This window comes from Panthera uncia, assembly GCF_023721935.1.
Source record: "Panthera uncia isolate 11264 chromosome B2 unlocalized genomic scaffold, Puncia_PCG_1.0 HiC_scaffold_24, whole genome shotgun sequence".
In the NCBI taxonomy this organism is placed as follows: domain Eukaryota; kingdom Metazoa; phylum Chordata; class Mammalia; order Carnivora; family Felidae; genus Panthera; species Panthera uncia.
The window spans coordinates 99,530,839-99,552,349 of NW_026057580.1; the positions used below are offsets into that span (position 1 = coordinate 99,530,839).

The window sequence follows — 21,511 nt, forward strand, 5'->3', positions numbered from 1 at the left end:
AATCTGATCTGGGTCAGAAGAATAGAATACAAGCTAAATGTGAGAAATAAAGAATGAATTGAATATTTACTGAGCTACTATTTACCAAGTTTTATGTTAGACAAATTGATTCCACATATTTAATATGAGACTTTCACTAAATCCCTTTTAAAAAACAACCTAAAGAGATTTTGTGAAAAACTAAACACACAAAGCCACAAGAAAGAAGAGAACAGGAGGAAAAATGACAAGATCAAAATTCTGGAAGCTGCAAAGCAAATGACTGATTCCTGAACAATTTAGCAGACCTGAAAAACCAAATCCTAAGGCTAGGAGTGGAAAACACTACAAACAGATGGGAATTACATTACAGAATCCCCACCAGGCTCAGATATTGGGTTCACCAGGCAGTAAGTGAAAGGAATAAGGGGAACTGTTTTCAAGTTGTTTAAGAAGCAGCCAGACCCTCGGGGCACCTGGGTGGCACAGTCGGTTGGGCGTCTGACTTCAGCCAGGTCACGATCTCGCGGTCTGTGAGTTCGAGCCCCGCGTCAGGCTCTGGGCTGATGGCTCGGAGCCTGTTTCCGATTCTGTGTCTCCCTCTCTCTCTGCCCCTCCCCCGTTCATGTTCTGTCTCTCTCTGTCCCAAAAATAAATAAAAAACGTTGAAAAAAAAAATTTAAAAAAACAAAAAATAAAAATAAAAAAAGAAGCAGCCAGACCCTCAGATTCATTTTCCCACTTTCCTCAGCTGGAAAACCCTTCCCTCCCCAGTCCTGAACAAGGCTGGGAGTTTATTCTATGGAGAAAGTTAAACAAGTTTCTCGACTGGGGAATACTCCAATAATTAAATGAAGGGCTCCTAAAAAAAAATAAAATAAAGGATGATAACAGAAATAAAAACTAAATAGCAACTGGGGTGCGTAGCTGGCTCAGCATGTTAAGCATGCAACTTCGGTTCAGGTCATCATCTCACGGTCCATGAATTCGAGCCCTGCATCAGGCTCTGTGCTGACAGCTCAGAGCCTAAAGCCTACTTCAGATTCTGTGTCTCCTTTCTCTGCCCATCTCCCACTCATGCTCTGCCTCTCTCTCTCTTTCTCTCTCAAAAATAAACATTAAAAAACCCAGTAAAACTAAATAGCAGATGATAAAATGGGTTAAAAAATATGTTAGAGGGAAAAAAGCAAAGATGTCCAAAACAGAAGAGACTGCTAGGAGTTCCAGAAAGAAAGGAGAAAAAAATCATCAAAGAAATAATTCAAGAAATTTACGTTCAAAGAAGTATCTGGGTTTATAGAATTTAAAATTCTACTCACGAGAGCCCAAAAAATAGACAAAAATACACCCACATCAAGACATACCATCATGAAATTTCATAATATTAGAAATGAAAAGATTCTCCAGGCTTCTCTATAGGGGGGAAAAAAGCAGTTCAAATATAAAGGATCAAGAACCATAATGACTTTGACTTCTCAATAGCAACCCTGGAAACTTTACATTCTTCAAAGGAGATTTAGACATTTGTGAAGAGTTAGGGGTATTAAATAGCATTTACATAGGCATACAAATAAACATGAAAAATACTGATCTCATCAAAATTACTGTATAACTATGTCAAGAAGACTGAACAACAGAAAGGATATCACAGAATTGAAAGGATATCAATGAATTGAATATTTATTGAGCTACCATTTACCAAGTTATGTTAGACAAGTTGATTCCACATATTTAATGTGAGACTCTCACCAAATCCCTTTTGAAAAACAATTTAGGGGGGCCTGGGTGGCTCAGTCAGTTGAGCGTCCAACTTCGGCTCAGGTCATGATCTCGCGGTCTGTGAATTTGAGCCCCGCGTGAGGCTCTGTGCTGACAGCTTGGAGCCCGGAGCCTGCTTTGGATTCTGTGTCTCCCTCTCTCTCTGCCCCTCCCCTGCTCATGCTCTGTCCCTCTCTCTGTCAAAAATAAACAACCGTTAAAAAAAATAAAATAAAATAAACAATTTAAAGAGATTTTGTGAAATCTCTTTCAGAAAAAAAGACCCAAAAAAAGAGCTAAATCTTCATACTTTGCAGTATGAGATCAATAGGTAATACCTAAAACTAAAACAAAGAAGCGGGAATATATTCACATTATTTATCATTGAAGGTAATTAGCAAATAATCTGCTTAAGATGTGAAAATGGTTGCCCGTGGAAAGACCAAATGAGGGGAGATGTAGGGATGTAGGTAGTCGTCTTCTTTTCATTACAAGCCTTGTAGATAAACTAAATGTGTTAAATATGTGTATAACTTGACTAAATTTTAAGACTAAAATATACCACACAAACTCTCTAAACACAGTTATATTACCTAATGGGTCTGAATTTCTATAAAAGAATATCCATAAGCCCAGAGTGTTTATCAGCATCTCTCTCTGGATCTGAATCTTAAGAGGGCACCAGAAGGTTCTCTTCTGGACATGGTCTCTAAGTTGCCCTATGTACTGTTGTGTTATTGTAATGTGTTGTGCAGGCTAATTATTAAAAGTATCTCTTTTCACTCTCAAAATTATCCTGATTGAACAAAATTATTTTCTCAGCTAAATGTTACTTTCCTACCTCTGTACATTCGCACTTGCTATCTTCCTTACTTGACGTCCCTCTCCCAAATGTCCTCCCTCACATTTCCATTCAAGTTCTATCCATAAAGATTTCCTTGAACTAAACACTTCTCCTCCCAACCCTCATCGCACTGCATATACAACTTGAGCATAACAATTTTCACACTGTGTTGCAGCTGCATATGTTTTCATACGAACATGAGTTTCTGAGAGCAGGGATCATTGGTCTCCATCTTCAACCGTCTAGCACTAAAGATGGGGGCTACACGCAGCAACCCACATGACTGTCACTGAGTGACTGAATTTGCCACATTATATAAAATTTAATTGTTGGACATTTGTAGTCTTGAAAGACGTGTCATCATGAAAGATACTGACAGCTCAATTCTGGTAAGATTTATCGCAACCATAAAAAAAAGTGCAGGCACAATTCCACTCCCATATTCAAAGTTAAAGATGATAGTTTGACATTACAAATTATTGGGTGAGTTTGAAGATCTCTATTTTTACATACGTGCAAACATATATATGTATGCATCTATTTCAATAGCTACAGTAAATTCACAACTTATTTTAGCATTATACATAGTCAGATGAATATAGCAAGCAGATAATTAGATGTTTTCAAGTTAATAACGAAATATATGAATGTCTTTACAATTCTTTTCTTAGAAACTTAACTCGCATTTTTATCTGGTCCAGTTCACATGAGGGTGAATTGTTGCTGGAATTAATTCATAAGGGGGGTTAGACTAAAATGGCTGAAAGCACAGAAGACCTTCCTCTTCCAAATTCTAAGTTACTGTCTTTATTGGATGGAGTAAGCACACATATTCTCAAACTTGTATGCCCAAAAGAATCATATGGAGAGGTTGGAAAACAAGATTCCCAGGAGGCAGTTTCAGGATGGCAGTGTAGGAAGACACTGAGGTCACTTCTTCCTGCAGACACATCAAATCTACAGCTACATATACAACAACTCTCTCTGAAAAGGACCTGAACACTAGCTGAGCAGCTCTTCTACCACAAAGGATAAAAAAGCCAAACTGAAATGGGTAGGAGGGGCAGAGACACAGTCTCATGGGAACCACACCCCTGCACAGCAACCCACAAGCAGATGGGGTCTCACAAATGCCAAGCACATCCCTGAGAACTGAGGGGTTCAAGCCCCACCTCAGCCACCCCAGCCCTTGGGATCTTCACTAACATCTTCACCCCCAAACATCTGACTTTGAAACTGAGAGTTACATCCAGGAGACCCAAAAGGCTGTTGTAAAAAGAGACTCTTAAAGGGGTCATGCACAGACTCACTCACTCTGAGCCCCTAGTGCAAAAGCATCAGGTTGAAACACATCTAGACATATGCGAAGGAGATTCATTGGCTAATCTTAAAAGCATCTGCCAGAGGGGTAAGGGTCTAGTAGAGCTGTCTCTGGGGACAGAGGTGCTAGCAGGCACAATTTTTACACTCTCTCTCTACCTCGCTGGCACCACTTGGCAGACCCCTACACTCTCCTGTGACCCTGTCCCTGTGACCCTGGTGGGTTTGCCTTGGCCCAATGCTCCCCTACAACTCTGCCCTGCTAAACCTGGCAGGCGGGCAACCCCAACCCAGTGCTCTCCCATTGCCCTGCCAAAGCCAGCAGGTGCATGCAGTCCACACAGAGGACTCCCCCTGAATGCCTGGCACTGGTGGCAAGGGGGCTTGTGTCTCTGGGCCCCAGAGAACTGAAACATCAGGGAGATAGTGCTTGGCAGATTGCCACCTATAGGTCACTGCACAGACAGCAGACTGAAGCACATCACCAGTCTTCCTGTGACCAATCCTTCAAGACTGAAAAAGATATTCGTTTTACCTACTACATAAAAATGAAACAGCTAAGCAAAATGAAGAAACACAGGAATATGTTCCAAACAAAAGAACAAGATAAAAACCCCAGAAAAAAAAAACACCTTCATGAAACAAAGATAAGTAAACTAACTGATAAAGAGGTCACAAAAATGCTCATCAGTCTTGGAAGAAGAATGGATAAACACAGACCTAGAACATAAGAAAGTACCAAACAAAAGTCACAGAGCTGCAGAATATAGTAAGTAAAGTGAAAAGTACATGAGCATGGTTCAACAGCAAACTAGATGAAACAAAAGAAAGGATTACCAACATGGAAAACAGGGCAGTGGAACTCACACAAACAGAGCAGCAAAAAGAAAAAAAGAATTTTAAAAAAGTAAAGACAGCTGAAGGTACCTATAGGACAACATCAAGAGGAAACAACACTCTTCTTACAGTGCTCCCAAAAGGAGAAGGGAGAAAGGGTCAAAAATTTATCTGAAAAAATTGTGGCTGAAAACTGCCTTAACCTGGGGAAGGAAACAAACATCCAGATCCAGGAAGTCCAGAAATTTCCAATTAAGAAGAACCAAAGAGATCCATACCAAGACACATTATGATTAAAATGTCAACATTTAAAGATAAAAATAGAATCTTAAAAGCAACGAGAGAAAAATAACCTGTGACATACAAGGGTACCGTCCTGACAACACACACACACACACACACACACACACACACACACACGACTATCAGCAGATTTTTCAGCAGAAACTGAAGGCCAGAAGAAAGTGGAGTAACATATTTAAAATGCTAAAAGAAAAATACTTCCAACTAAGAATACCCTAGGCAAGATTATCATTCAGAATTAAAGGAAAGAGAAGTTTTTCAGACAAGCAAAAACTAAACCAGCCTTACAGTAAATGTTAAAGGGACTTCTGTAAGCTAAAAATAAAGGACACTGATTAATAATAAGAAAACATATGAAAGTAAAAATTTCACAGTTAAAAATAAGTATAGTAGTAAAAGAAGTGGACTAATCACTTAAAAAGGTAGCATAAAGTTAAAAAGACAAAGATAATAATAGTGATAAAAAATTAGTTAAGGGTTACACAAAATAAAAAGATGTCAAATGTGACATCAAAAACATAAAATATGGTGAGGGTAGTAAAAATGTAGAGTTTTAGAATGCATTCAAACTTAACTTGCTATCAACTTAAAACAGACTGGTACAGATATAGATATAGAAATAGAGAAATATAGATTTGGACATGGATACATATGTAGATAGATTGATATATACAAGCTTCATGGTAACCACAAAGCAAAAACCAATAGCAAATACGGGAAAGATAATAAGACAGGTATCTAAACATAACACTACAGAAAGTCATCACACCACAAGGGAGGAGAGCAAGAAAAGAAAAGGATAGGAAGAAAAAAACTATCAAACAGCCAGAAAACAATTAAGAAAAGACAACAAATACATACTTATCTATAATTACTTTAAAGGAAATTCTCTAATTAAAAGATATAGCGTGGCTGAAGGAAAAAAGAAAAACAAGACCCATATATTTGCTGCCCACAAGTGACCCACCTCAGACATAAGGACACACAAACACTGAAACTGAAAGGTGGAAAAAGATATTTCACGCAAATGGAAACCACATGAAACCTGTGATAGCTCTTCTGATAGCAGATAAAATAAACTTTAAAGTAAATAGTTTATGGGGCGCCTGGGTGGCGCAGTCGGTTAAGCATCCGACTTCAGCCAGGTCACGATCTCGCAGTCCGTGAGTTCGAGCCCCGCGTCGGGCTCTGGGCTGATGGCTCAGAGCCTGGAGCCTGTTTCTGATTCTGTGTCTCCCTCTCTCTCTGCCCCTCCCCCGTTCATGCTCTGTCTCTCTCTGTCCCAAAAATAAATTAAAATAAATAAATAAATAAATAAATAAATAAATAGTTTATTTATTAAATAAATCAAATAAATTTTATTAAATAAAAATAAAAGAAATAAACAAAAATGGGCATTACATAACGATAAAGGAACAAATCTGGCAAGCATATATAACACTCATAAATATGTATGCACTCAACACAGAAGCACCTAAATATGTAAAGCAAATATTAACAGACCTATGGAGAAATTGAAAGCAATACAATAATAATGAGGGGATTTAATATCCTACTATATACAGAATATTCTCTTCAAAAGCAGCAAAATACATATTCTTCTCAAGTGCACATGAAACATTCTCCAGGATAGATCATAATTCAGCCACAAAACAAGTCTCAATAAATTTAAGAAGACTGAAATCATACAAAACATTTTTTCAGACTACAGTGATATGAAAGTAGAAATCATAAAAAGAAACATGAAATAAGTCACAAATATATGAAGAACCAAACTGCTACTGAACAAATGAGTCAACAAAGAAATCAAAGGAGAAATAAAAGAATACCTTGAGACAAATGAAAAATTATAATACAACATACCAAAATCTATTAGATGTAGAAAAAGTAATACTAACAGGAAAATTCACAGTGAGATAGGCCAACCTCAAGAAATGAGAATAACAATCTTGGGGTGTCTGGCTGACTGAGTTGAAGAAGCATGCAACTCCTGACCTCAGGGTCGTGAGTTCAAACCCCACATGTGGTGTAAAAGAAATACTTAAATAAATTAACTAAATTTTTAAAAAAGAAACAAGAAAAATCTCGAGTAAGCAAACATTACACCTAAATGACTAGAAAAGGGAGGAAAAAATGAAGCCCCAAGTTAATAGAAGGAAGGAAATAATAAAGCTCAGAACAAAGATAAAGTGAAATAAAAACTGAAATGACAATAGAAAAAATAAAGACACTAAGAGCTGATTCTTTGAAAAAATAAAAAAATGGTAAACCTTTAGCTAGACTCACTTTAAAAGAGAGAATATTAACAAATATATAACATCAGAAATGGAAAAGGAGAAGTTACAACTGATACCAAAGAAATATAAAAAATCATAAAATACTATTATGATAAATTATATGCCAAGCACAACCTAGGAAAAATGGGTAATTTCCTAGAAACATAGAATCTTTTAAGACTTAATCATGAAGAAACAGAAAATCTGAATAGACTGATTATTGGCAAGGAGAGTGAATCAGTAATCAAAAACCTCCTAACAAATAAAATCCAGGACAAGAGACTTCACTGGTGAATTCTACCAAACATTCAAATAAAACTTGATATCTATCATTTTCAAACTCCTCTAAAATTTTGAATATGAATGAATGCCACCAAAAGCAATTTACAAGGCCAGTATGATTCTAATACCAAAACCAAATAAGAACAACAAAAAAGGAGAATTACGGGCCAATATTTCTGATGAACACACATGCAAAAATCCTCAACAAGGGGCGCCTGGGTAGCTCAGTTGGTTGAGCTTCCGACTCCAGCTGCTCAGGTCATGATCTCACAGTCTATGAGTTCAAGTCCCGCGTCAGGCTCTGTGCTGACAGCTCAGAGCCTGGAGCCTGCTTCAGATTCTGTGTCTCCCTCTCTGACCCTCCCCCATTCATGCTCTGTCTCTCTCTGTCTCAGAAATAAATAAACATTAAAAAAAAATTTTTAAAAATCCTCAACAAAATATTAACACACCAAACTCAACAATACATTAAAAAAGTCATATACCATGATCAATTGATATTTGTTCTAGGCATGAAAGGATGGTTCAATATCTGCAAATCAATCAATCTGATATTAACAAAATATTAACAAAAACCTGTTATTAACAAAAAATAAATACCATATGATCATCTCAATAGACGTATGAAAAGAATTTGACTAAGTTCAACATCTGTTTATGATAATAACTCTCACCAAAGTAGATAATAAAGGGAATGTACCTCAACCTTATAAAGTCCATATATTACAAGCTTGTAGCTAACATCATACTCAACAGTGAAAAGCTGAAAGCTTTTCCTCTAAGATCAAGAACAAGACAAGGGTTTCCAACTCTTGCCACCTTTATTAAACATCGTATTGAAAATCCTAACCAGGAAATTAGGCAAGAAAAAGAAATAAAAAGTATCCAAATTAGAAAGGACAAAGTAAAACTGTCACTAAAACTCTAAAGACTCTACTAAAAAAAAAGTTAGAACTAATAAACAAATTCAGTAAAGCTGCAGGATGCAAAATGAGCACACAAATATCCATTGTTTTTATACACTAACAACAAACTATCAGAAAGAAAAGTTAAGAAAACAATCTCATTTACAGTTGTGTCAAAAAGAATAAAATACCCAGGAATAAGTTTAACTAAGGAGGTGAAAGACCTGTACACTAAAAACTACATGACACTGATAAAAGAAATTGAAGAAGACACAAATAAATGGAAAAATATTCTGTGCTCATGGATTAAAAACTTAATATTATGAAAATCTCCATATTATCCAAAGCAATCCATGGATCCAATGTGATCTCTTAAAAATCCCAATAGCAATACAACAATCCTAAAATTTTTATGGAACCACAAAACATCCCAAATAGCCAAAGCAATCTTGAGAAAGAAGAACAAAGCAAAATCAAACTCCTTGATTTCAAACTACATCACAAAGCTCGAGTAATCAAAACAGTAGGGTATTAGCATAAAGACAGACACATAGATCAATAGAAGAAAACACAGAGTTCAGAAATAAACTTTTGCATATATAGCCAATTAATTTATGATAAAGAAGTCAAGCATACACAACGGGGATAGGAGAGTCTTTTCAATAAATGATATTGGGAGAACTGGACAGTCTCATGCAAAATAATGAAACTGGAACACTATCTTACACCATACACAAAAATTAACTCGAAATAGATTTAAGACTTGAATGTAAGACCTGGTACCATAAAACTCCTACAGGGAAATATAGGCAGTAAGCTCCTTGACCCTGCTCTTGGCAATATTTTTTTGGATCTGACTCCAAAGATAATGTTAACAAAAGCAAAAGTAAACAAATGTGATTACATCAAACTAAAAACCTCTGCACAACAAAGGAAATTATCAACAAAATAAAAAGGCAACTTACTGAATGGGAGAAGATGTTTGCAAATCATATTTTTGACAAGGAGTTAATATCCAAAATATATAAAGAACTCATACAATAAAATTCAAAAATGGGCAGAAGATCTTAATAGACATTTTTCCAAATAAGACATATAGATGACCAAAGGTACATGAAAAGATGCTAAGCATCACTAATCATTGGGGAAATGCAAATCAAAACCACAATGAGATATCATGCTAACATGTGTCAGAACGGTTGCTATCAAAATGACAAGAAGTAACAAGTGTTGGTGAGAATGTGGAGAAAAGGGAATCCTCATTCACTGTTGGTGGGAATCCAAATTTATGTCACCACTCTGGAAAACAGTGGAAATTACTCAAAAAACTAAAAATAGGGGCACCTGGGTAGCTCAGTTGGTTGAGCATCTGACTCTCCATTTCAGCTTAGGTCATGATCCCAGGGTGGTAAGACTGAGCCCCACAGCAGGCTCCATGCCGAGTAAATTAAATTTTAAATATAAAATTAAAAAAAAAACTAAAAATAGAACCACCATGTGGTCCAGAAATTCCACTTCTGGTTATTTATCTGAAGAAAAATTAAAACATGAATTCAAAAACACAGATGTATCCCTATGTTCATTGCAGTATTATTCACAACAGCCAAGATATGGAAACAACCAGTGTCTGTTAATGGATGAATGGATAAAGATGTGATATCACATACACACAAATACACACACAATGGAATACCACTCAGCCATAAAAAAATAATCAAATATTCATTTGCAACAAGGACGGAACATAACAGTATGCTGAGTGAAATAAGTAAGACAGAGGAAAGGACAAACACCATACGATTTTACTTAGATGTGGAATCTAAAAAACAAAACAAACAAATAAAATATAACATAACACACAGATGAAGAGAATAGATTGATAGTTGCCAGATATGAGAGGGCTGGGAGGTGGGGTGAAATGGGAGAAAATTGTTAAAAGTGCAAACTTACAGTCATAAAATAAATAAGCCATAGGGACATCATGAACAGCATGGTGACTACAATCAATAATATTGTATGTATGCTATGTAACTTTATATAGTGACAGGGGAAGCAAGATTTATTGTGGTGATCATTTCCCAGTGTATATAAATATTAAATCATTATGTTGTACACATGAAAGTCATGTAATGTCATATGTCAAATATGCCTCAATTTAAAATTTTTTTTTAAATCATACCACTCAACTGATTTTCAAGTAGATGACTCTGGAACTGAAATGTGAGAAATCTTGGAAATTAAGAGGATGCTTGAAAAGTAAAGATATGGCTCCAGGTCCATTATAAACAATTGTTATTTATTCCCAAGTTTCCAGTTATCTATGTTATAGAGATAAATAAATAGAGGAACAAAGAATACCATTATTTAGTTCTAAACTATGATAATTCTGAAATTTTATCCCATTTATATATGTATCTAGCTATGTGTTTCTGTGTGTATTATATATTACATATATACCTCATGTATAAATATGCTCTATATTGTATGTGTTACTTATATATGTTTTATATTTTCGTATATATATATTATATGTTTTTTCAACCTATTATTATCCTTCTCAGATGTAAATATATACAGTAAAATGCAGGAAAAGCATGATTAAATTCAATATCAATTTATGATAAACAACTCTCAACAGATGGGTATTATATATATATATATATATATACACACACACACATATATACACATACAAATATATATGTATATATCTGAACATATACATATATACACAAATATGTATATATATTATATACATACATATATATATATACACACACACCTAAGAAGAATAATAACAAGTGGAATTATCTGAGAATTCAGTAGAATAGAGACTTCGATGTAAAACTAAGTTGCTTTAAAGAAATATTTTGGGGGGCAACTGGGTGGCTTGGTCAGTTAAGTGTCAGATTTCAGCTCAGGTCATGATCTCACAGTTCGTGGGTTCACGCTCCACATTGGGCTCTGTGCTAACAGCTCAGAGCCTGGAGCTTGTTTCGGATTCTGTGTCTCCCTCTCTCTCTGCCCCTCGCTCACCTTCTGTCTCTCTCACTCTCTAAAATAAATAAACATAAATAAAATTTAATAAAGAAAAATTTTTAGATGTTTACTTATTTTTGAGAAAGAGAAGCGCAGTGGGGCAGAGAGAGAGACAGGATATGAAGCAAGCTTGTGCTGAGAGTGAGAGCCCAATGTGGAGCTCAAATCCACGAACCTGAGAACATGACCTGAGCCAAAGTCAAACAACTGAATGAACCAACCAGGCGCCCCTAAAGAAAATTTTTTAATTTACCCTTTTTTGTATGAACTGTGAATGAACTGTGAGAATATGATTCATACGCATCCCCCATACAGCTATGATACTATATGTGAAGAAATACCTTTTTTAAATGCTGAAACATCCGGGACTCCTGGGTGGCTCAGCTGGTTAAGCATCTGACTCTTGATTTCTGCTCAGGTCATGATCTCACAATTCATGAGATCACCCCTGCATCAGGCTCTGTGCTGACAGCAGTGAGACTCCTTGGGATTCTCTCTCTCCCTTTCTCTCTTCCTCTCTCCCACTCTCCCTCTTCCCCTCTCTCTCTCTCTCAAAAAAAAAAAAAACTGAAACATCTATATGGGGAGCAAAGACTCTCAGAGTGAGAGGTGTGTCCCACACAGGTCCTCCTCACCTTTTCATGCAGAGTAGGGTAGCCATAGTGCCCAAGCTGATTGTCTGCTTCTGTTCTACTCAGGGAGACATGATCTACCCACATGCACACAGCTTGTGCCAACACTGTTATAGGATTAGAAGCTAGTAATAGCAGAGGAAACTCATACCCATCAAATTGAATAATCAACCTACTCTTTCCATTAATAAATGTGAACAACTACAAATTTCCAGTTATATTTAAAACCAACAACAAAAGGGGCACCTGGGTGACTTAGGCAGTTAAGGGTCTGACTTCAGTTCAGGTCACGATCTTGTGGTTTGTGACTTCAAGCCCCATGTCAGGCTCTGTGCTGACATCTCAGAGCCTGGAGCGTGTTTCAGATTCTGTGTCTCCCTCTCTCTCTGTCTCTCTGAGGTTTGGGCTCTGTCTCTCTCTCAGGAAAAAAAACAACAACAAACAACCAAACAAACAAACAAAAAACAATGTTTTAAAACTAATGACAAAAAAGAGAAAGGTCAAACGAGAAGAGAACAACTGATTCTGAAGGAAACAAGATAATTCCAGTAAGATAGGAGGACTTCAAATCATTCTTAATAGTATTATAAGAAAAACTCAAGAAGATATCCATTCACAAACTAGAATAAACGAATATGCAATAAGGGAATAACAAAATAAGAGTCCATGAAAATTAAGAATACAATTATCAAAATTAAGGAAAAAAGTTAGTTGAGTTGGAAGAAATAAAATAAAGTCTCCAAAATTTAAATCAATAAAACCAAGAGGTGAAAATATATTTAAAAAGTCCAGATAAGATACAAATCCAAGATGCAGCAAAGGCAGTCCTAAGGGGAAAATACATTGCAATCCAGGCCTAGCTCAAGAAACAAGAAAAATCCCAAATACAAAACTTAACCGCACACCTAAAGGAACTAGAAGCAGAACAGCAAAGAAACCACAAAGCCAGTGAAGAAGAGAAATAATAAAGATTAGAGCAGAATAAACAATATAGAATCCAATAAAACAGTAGAACAGATCTATGAAACTAAGAGCTGGTTTTTTGTTTTTTGTTTTTTTTTTTTTTTTCAACCTTTTTTATTTTTATTTTTGGGACAGAGAGAGACAGAGCATGAACGGGGGAGGGGCAGAGAGAGAGAGGGAGACACAGAATCGGAAACAGGCTCCAGGCTCCGAGCCATCAGCCCAGAGCCTGACGCGGGGCTCGAACTCACGGACCGCGAGATCGTGACCTGGCTGAAGTCGGACGCTTAACCGACTGCGCCACCCAGGCACCCCAAGAGCTGGTTTTTTGAAAAAATAAACAAAATTGATAAACTCCTAGCCAGATGTCTCGAAAAGAAAAGAAAGAGAACCCAAATAGATAAAATCACAAATGAAAGAGGAGACATCACAACCAAAACCACAGATACACAAACAATAATTAGAGAATACTATGAAAAATTATACACCAACAAACTGGACAACCTGCAAGAAATGGACAAATTCCAAGATACTCACATACAACCAAAACTCAAACAGGAGGGGCGCCTGGGTGGCTCAGTCGGTTAAGCGTCCGACTTCGGCTCAGGTCACGATCTCGTGGTCCGTGAGTTTGAGCCGCGCGTCAGGCTCTGGGCTGATGGCTCGGAGCCTGGAGCCTGTTTCCGATTCTGTGTCTCCCTCTCTCTCTGCCCCTCCCCCGCTCATACTCTGTCTCTCTCTGTCTCAAAAATAAATAAACGTTAAAAAAAATTTTTTTTTAAATAAAAAAAATAAACTCAAACAGGAAGAAATATAAAATTTGAACAGACCCATCACCAGCAAAGAAATTGAATCAGTTATCAAAAATCTCTGAATTAATAACAGTCCTGGGCCAGATGGCTTCCCAGAGGAATTCTACCAGACATTTAAAACAGAGTTAATACCTATCCTTCTCAAGCTGTTCCAAAAAATAGAAATGGAAGGAAAGCTTCCAGACTCATTCTATGAAGCCAGCATTACCTTGATTCCCAAACCAGACAGAGACCCCACATAAAAAGAGAATTAGAGGCCAATATCCCTGATGAACACAGATGTAAAATTCTCAACAAGATACTAGCAAACTGAATTCAACAGTATATTAAAAGAATTACTCACCATGATCAAGTGGGATTCATTCCTGGAATGCAGGGCTGGTTCAATATTTGCAAATCAATCAACGTGATACATCACATTAATAGAAACATATGATCCTCTCAATAGATGCAGAAAAAAGCATTCGACAAAATACAGCATCCTTTCTTAATAAAAACCCTCAAGAAAGTCAGGATAGAAGGAATATACCTTAACATCATAAAAAACATACATGAAAACCCCACAGTTAATATCATGCTCAACTAAGAGCTTTCCTCCTAAGATCAGGAACACGACAGGGGTGTCTACTCTCACCACTGTTGTTTAACGTAGTATTGGAAGTCCTAGCTTCAGCAAAGCAATCAGACAATGAAATGAAATAAAAGAAATCTGAATTGGCAAAGAAGAAATCAAACTTTCACTTTTTGCAGATGACATGATACTCTACATGGAAAACCCAAAAGACTCCCATGAGCTGCTAGAACTGATACATGGATTCAGCAGAGTTGCAGATACAAAATCATGTACAGAAATCAGTTGCATTTCTTAACACCAATAATGAAGCAACAGAAAGAGAAATCAATAAATGGACTCCATTTACAATTGCACTGAGACCATAAAATACCTAGAAATAAACCTAACCAAAGATGTAAAAGATCTGAATGCTGAAAACTTATGAAAAAAATTGAAGAAGACACAAAGAAATGGGAAAACATTCCATGCTCATGGATTGGAAAAACAAATATTGTTAAAATGTCAATACTAGGGGCGCCTGGGTGGCTCAGTCGGTTAGGCGTCCGACTTCGGCTCAGGTCACGATCTTGCGGTCCGTGAGTTCGAGCCCCGCGTCAGGCTCTGGGCTGATGGCTCAGAGCCTGGAGCCTGCTTCCGATTCTGTATCTCCCTCTCTCTCTGCCCCTCCCCCGCTCATGCTCTGTCTCTCTCTGTCTCAAAAATAAATAAACGTTAAAAAAAAAATTAAAAAAAAAATGTCAATACTACCCAAAGCAATCTATACATTCAATGCAATCCCAATCAAAATTGCATGAGCATTCTTCTCAAAGCTAGAACAAACAATCCTAAAATTTATATGGAACCACCAAAGACTCCAAATAGCCAAAGTAATGTTGAAAAAGAAAAACAAATCAGGAGACATCACAATCCCGGACTTTAGCCTCTACTACAAAGCTGTAATCATCAAGACAGTGTGGTATCGGCACAAAAACAGACACATAGACGAATGGAATAGAATAGAGAACCCAGAATTGGACCCACAAATTGCATGGCTAACTAACTACTCTTTGGCAAAGCAGGAAAGAGCATCCAAGGGAAAAAGTCTCTTTAGTAAATGGTGCTGGGAGAACTGGACAGCAACATGCAGATGAATGAAACTGGACCACTTTCTTACACCATACACAAAAATAAACTCAAAACGGATGAGAGACCTAAACGTGAGACAGGAAACCATCAAAACCCTAGAGGAGAAAACAGACAACAACCGTTTGACCTCAGCCACAGCAACCTCTTACTCAAGGTGTCCCCAAAGGCAAGGGAAATAAAAGCAAAAATGAACTATTGGGACCTCATCAAGATAAAAAGCTTCTGCACTGCAAAGGAAACAATCAACAGAACTAAAAGGCAACTGACAGAATGGGAGAAGATATTTGCAAATGACATATCGGATACAGAGTTAGCATCCAAAACCTATAAAGAACTTACAAACTCAACACCCAAAAAACATATAATCCACTGAAGAAATGGGCAGAAGACATGAACAGACACTTTTCCAAAGATGACATCCAGACGGCCAACAGACATATGAAAAGATGCTCAACATCACTCATCATCAGGGAAATACAAATAAAAACCACCCTGAGACACTACCTTACACTGGTCAGAGTGGCTAAAATTAACAACTCAGGAAACAACAGATGTTGGCGAGGATGTAGAGAAACAGGAACCCTCTTGCACTGCTGGTAGGAATGCAAACTGGTGCAGCCACTCTGGAAAACAGTGTGGTGGTTCTTCAAAAAATTAAAAATAGAACTACCCTATGACCCAGCAATAGCACTACTAGGAATTTATCCAAAAGATACAGGAGTGCTGATTCATAGAGCCACATGTACCCCAATGTTTATAGCAGCACTTTCAACAATAGCCAAATTATGGAAAGAGCCTAAATGTCCATCAAATGATGAATGGATAAAGAAGATGTGGTTTAAATATACAATGGAATACTACTTGGCAATGAGAAAGAATGAAACCGTGCCATTTGCAGCAACACGGATGTAACTGGAGGGTATAATGCTAAGTGAAATAAGTCAATCAGAGAAAGACAGATGTGATACATTTTTACTCATATGTGGAACTTGAGAAACTTAACAGAAGATCATGGGGGAAGGGAAGGGAAAAATAGTTACAAACAGAAAGAAAGGGAGGCAAACCATAAGAGACTCTTAAATACAGAGAACAAACTGAGGGTTGATGGGGAGGGGGAAGGGGAAAATGGATGATGGGCATTGAGGGTTGCATGTAAGCAATGAATCACGGGAATCGGCTCCTGAAACCAAGAGCACAGTGTATACACTGTATGTTAGCTAACTTGACAATAATTGAAAAAAAATTTCCTATCTAGTTCTGAGATGTTAAATTTAAACAGAAAATGTGATATTCAACAAAAACAACAAAAGATATAAATCCAAGAGGTCCAAAATCCATCTAGGGAAGGTTTTTAATGATACAACAAAAACAATGAAGGAAGAGGAATAATCAAATAGTAGAAGAAAATCCCTAGATCCTAAGACACGACTCTTCAGCAATTGTGGTCTAGGAAAAATGAAAAATAACTCATAAACACATCCTCATTAAAGGTCAGAACATCTCAACAGATGCTTCTTTTCAGTTCTCTTCTCTGGATCCTCTTCTCTTTGATCTCCAAATTGTATGGATCCATGGGCTTATTATTTTCCCTTATTTTCTTTTACTCTGCTATATTTCACTCATCCACTAAATGATTCCATCTAAACTCATTACTTAGAAGTCACCCAGATGATGATAACCCCAATTTTATCTGTCCGCTCCCAACCTCTCCATAAACATCCAGATATCAAATTGATTTCCTTTCTGCAATCTAACCTACATTTCAAATGTAATATGCCAACAACAGAATTGTTATCTCAATCCATACTCCAGTCTTCTCATCTCGTCTTCCTCATCTCAATACACAGCAATACCATTAATCCAGTTCTTCAGACCATAACGCCATAAGTCATGCTTAACTCCTCTCTTCCTCATGCTCTGCTTCCAATCCATCAGCAAGGCCAACATCTAGCATATGGATTTACAGGAATGGTGTGTCCAAGAAGAACATGAATTCCCTAACACCATGATGAAATGTTATACTCATATTACCACTCACAACCCTGTTTGTATTAATTATATCTCTCATTCAAAGCAATACAGTGTTTTTTTATGTTTTTTTATTAATTTTTGAGAGAGAGAGAAAGAGAGAAGAGAGCGAGCAGGGGAGGGGCACAGAGAGAGGGAGACACAGAATCTGAAGCAGGCTCCAGGCTCTCAGCTGTCAGCACAGAGCCCAATGTGGGGCTCAAACTCATGAACTGTGAGATCATGACCCAGCTGCAGTTGGACGCTTAACCCACTGAGCCACCCAGGAGCCCCAAAGCAACAGTTTTTAAGAAGATGAGAATGTCTCTCTTTGTCTATGATACAAACACTGCATGATCCACAATAAATAGTATTTACATGATATTTTAAATGTTGAATATTGGTTTCCATTTTTAAATCATCAAACTATAAAAGACTTACTTATATTTAGTAAATGAAGTGTAAATTCTATAAACCCCGAGAAGGTGAAAGTAATGCACAGTAGGAGTTAACAGGCGGAAGTAGATGTGGAGGAAAATATGGGGACAATAAATCCCTGACTTACCCAGTAGGAAATCAAGAGGCACTGTCAAAAATTTATGGGTCGAGAAACAGAATTTTTATGAAGTCAAATAACAAAGGAATTCTTTAATGAGCTGGTAGGGATTGGCAGTGGGGAAAGAGAACAAATAGAAGTGAGCTAAATCTCTCTCATGCCACAGATAGGAAATAATAGCTATTTTTAAATTGATACATTATATGAATTGATAACACGATAGGAATATTATTTAAGACTTGGATTTAACCTCCAGAAAAACTAACCATAAAATCATTGGAAATAAGTACTTCTGATGAGTGGAAATGAAGGAAAGTGTACTGAACCTTACTTTTTAGTTAGCAGCCTCATTAGTGTTTCAATTTTTATTATGGCAAATATTGCTGACCTAACAATTACATACACAAAAAATAAATATATTATTAAATAGTATAGCAAATGATCACATCTGATCTAGTTTTATGTCTGTATTTACACATGTTTATCTGAATAAAACTTTATAAAGAGACACCAGTTTTTGTTTCACTGTTGGTCAGTAGCATAAAAGATATACATGCTGGTCTAGGATCCACTATGTGAGTACAAAGACTGGCCAACTACAGTCTGGTCAAAATACGTTGATGGCAGTTTATGTAATTAATAAAAGAATTCTATAAAAAGGATCCTTCACATCTAGAACCAGAAAAGCTCACACAATGATTCACTATAATTTATCTCCTTAAGGTACTGCAGGCCCACATGCCTCCCCAAAGGGAGACACTGCTGTTTTGAACACAGTAAACACTTCCATTGTCCTAATACTACCTCTCGTCCTACTTCTATGCTTATAAACATGGCACTATTTTTACCTTGAATAATGCATGGCTTGGTGGCCTGCAATATTAAAATAGAAGTCTGTTGTGTGCTTCATCTCATTGGTGTGCCCAGTGGCCTCAATCCAGTGTCCTATTGGGAGACAATAAACACCATCCACCAAGTTGTTTTCATTATAAGTACAGCAACGGTCGTGGTGAGGTCCATTGCCTGGAACAAGAAGAAATGACAAACAGAGAAATTAAATCAATGTTTTGCTTAAACAGCCACAAAGTAGCTGATGCAAAATTAATAGGAAGAAGAAAATAAATATAAAGCTGCTTAATCTACACATTTCAGTATCAACCAAAATAGGCTACAGTGAGGGGAGAAACAGAAAAAAAATTTGTAGAGTTACATATGAATTTCACAGAGTTCTGTGCTCCCTTTGAATAAATGCAGATTTCCAGAAGCATATTAACTCTCAGGCTTTTATGGTTACCTCTCACTGCCCTAACTGCCCGTTGTGAGTCATTTTGCAGCCTTTTTATCTTTTGGTATGCAAATTCATAACTAAAATCAGCAATAAAGCATTTTAGTATCATCTCAAACAAATGATTTTTTTTAATAAATACATTAATAAATAATAAAACAAATGATCTCATCCAATCTACTTTGCATGTAAATCAGTGGTTAGTACTATTTTCAGATGGGACACATAGTATCATAGAGATTAGCTACCTTGCCCAAGGTCATAAAACTAGTAAATGCAGCACCAGTAGCAAACTGATACTCCTAGTCCCCCATCTTTTAGGCCCCTGTTCAGGACCTTCATCCTGTTTTCTACCTACTTCACAAGCACCAGCACCGCCACCTTCCTTCCATTGAGTAAACCAAAAGAGACAGAGGTGGAAGAACATGTCTCTGAAAACATTATTTGTCTACATCACATTCTGCCCAGTATCTATTACACTAGTAAACAGATCCTTTATTTCTATGAAAATTACAATTCATACATTACTTCTATTCACCCTTCTTATGTGACCACCCTATTTCAAATCATGCCTTTCCTTAAACAACCTAGTTTCCATATATTGTCTTTAATAAGAAAAACATGTAAGCAAAATAAAAATAGGAATAAGTCACATTTGTTACAAATATGAAAATCTGACTCATTTGTTCTTTTCTCTCTCTTACAAAACATTTTACCTAAAGTTATTTGGCATAAAATGTCAAAAACAAAAAGTCCTTAAGTCATTGGGCAATTCTTTGGGATATAATCCCCCCCCCCAATCCAATAGAAGGTACAAGACAGCTCCTTTAATAAATCATCACTGATCTTCTTAGATCAGACTTCTCTTTTTCTCTTGATGACTACAAAGCACTACACCAATTTCTCCTTTACCCCTGATATTTAATAGATGAGAAACAAACCATACTAGCAGCCCCATTTCTAAAAATATATCAAATAGAAATATAACAAGAGTAAAAAATGATATATAGAGATACATGTATTAACAATACTATTTTAATAGCAAACACTCTAAACTATGTAAGTTCATCTATTCATTTTTCCACAAATACTTACTGATTGTCAAGTACACAATCCACACTATGCTAAGTCATGTTAAGGATTTGGGTATTTACTGTAAGAGCAATAAAAAAATGAAACATTTTAAGTAGGCTGGTAACATGACCAAATTTTTATTTTGAAAGTATCTCTGTTGTTACAGAGTAAAAAATTAATTCAAACGCAATGAGATTAAAGCAGAAAAAGTCCATTTAGGAAAGGACTTCATTAGCCCAGGCAGGAGATGATGAAAGCCTGGAGGTAGAAAAGGGAAGGAGTGGGCAGATTCAGGAGGGAAAGGCCACAGGAATGGTGGATTAACTGGGTATGGGAGGTGAAGGAAAAAGGGAAGCAACAATGACTCTAGGCTTCTGGCAAATATAACTCAATATAGAGTTGTACCACTCATTAAGATGTGAAATCTGTAAGAGGTTGGAAGGGAAGATCACTAGTCTGGTTTTTGTATGGGGCTTGAAGTGCCATTTAGATACAAAAGGAGATGTCACATGCAGAGTTGGCATAATTGGTTTGACAGACCAGAGATCTGAACTAGAAAAATAAGCTTATGAGTCATCGAAGTGGCAACTGAGGCAAGGAGATAGATGAGTGACAAAGAAAAACAATATTGATGTAGAAGAAAAGGTTTCTAGAACAAAGTCTGAAAGCATCCCAACATTTAATAGCTAGATAGAGAAGGATAAGCTTACAAAGGATGTACAGAAATAAGTTGGAGAGAAAGACCAGGAGTGAGTAAATGAGGTGGAAAAACATGAATAAAACTGTAAATAGAGACTAAAAACTGGGTGAAACAGGGTCTGACTGTTAAAGGTAGTTACATCTGGAGAATGGAGTTGGGATGGGGCGGACCATTTTACTCTAAATTATTGTGAATTCACTCGATTTGTCACAGAGCACAAGTATTACTTTTTGGTTTAAT

At 36.7% G+C, this 21,511-nt stretch overlaps 1 protein-coding gene across 2 annotated transcripts in view; it reads right to left on the reverse strand.

The window, feature by feature from the left end:
• EPM2A (EPM2A glucan phosphatase, laforin) overlaps positions 1–21,511 on the reverse strand; it is a 108,720-nt gene that overhangs the window by 50,352 nt on the left and 36,857 nt on the right. For both annotated transcript variants that reach the window (XM_049654480.1, XM_049654482.1), the window contains exon 2: positions 19,061–19,235. In XM_049654480.1, coding sequence (XP_049510437.1) covers positions 19,061–19,235 — 175 coding nt within the window. The remainder of the gene's footprint in view (positions 1–19,060; positions 19,236–21,511) is intronic.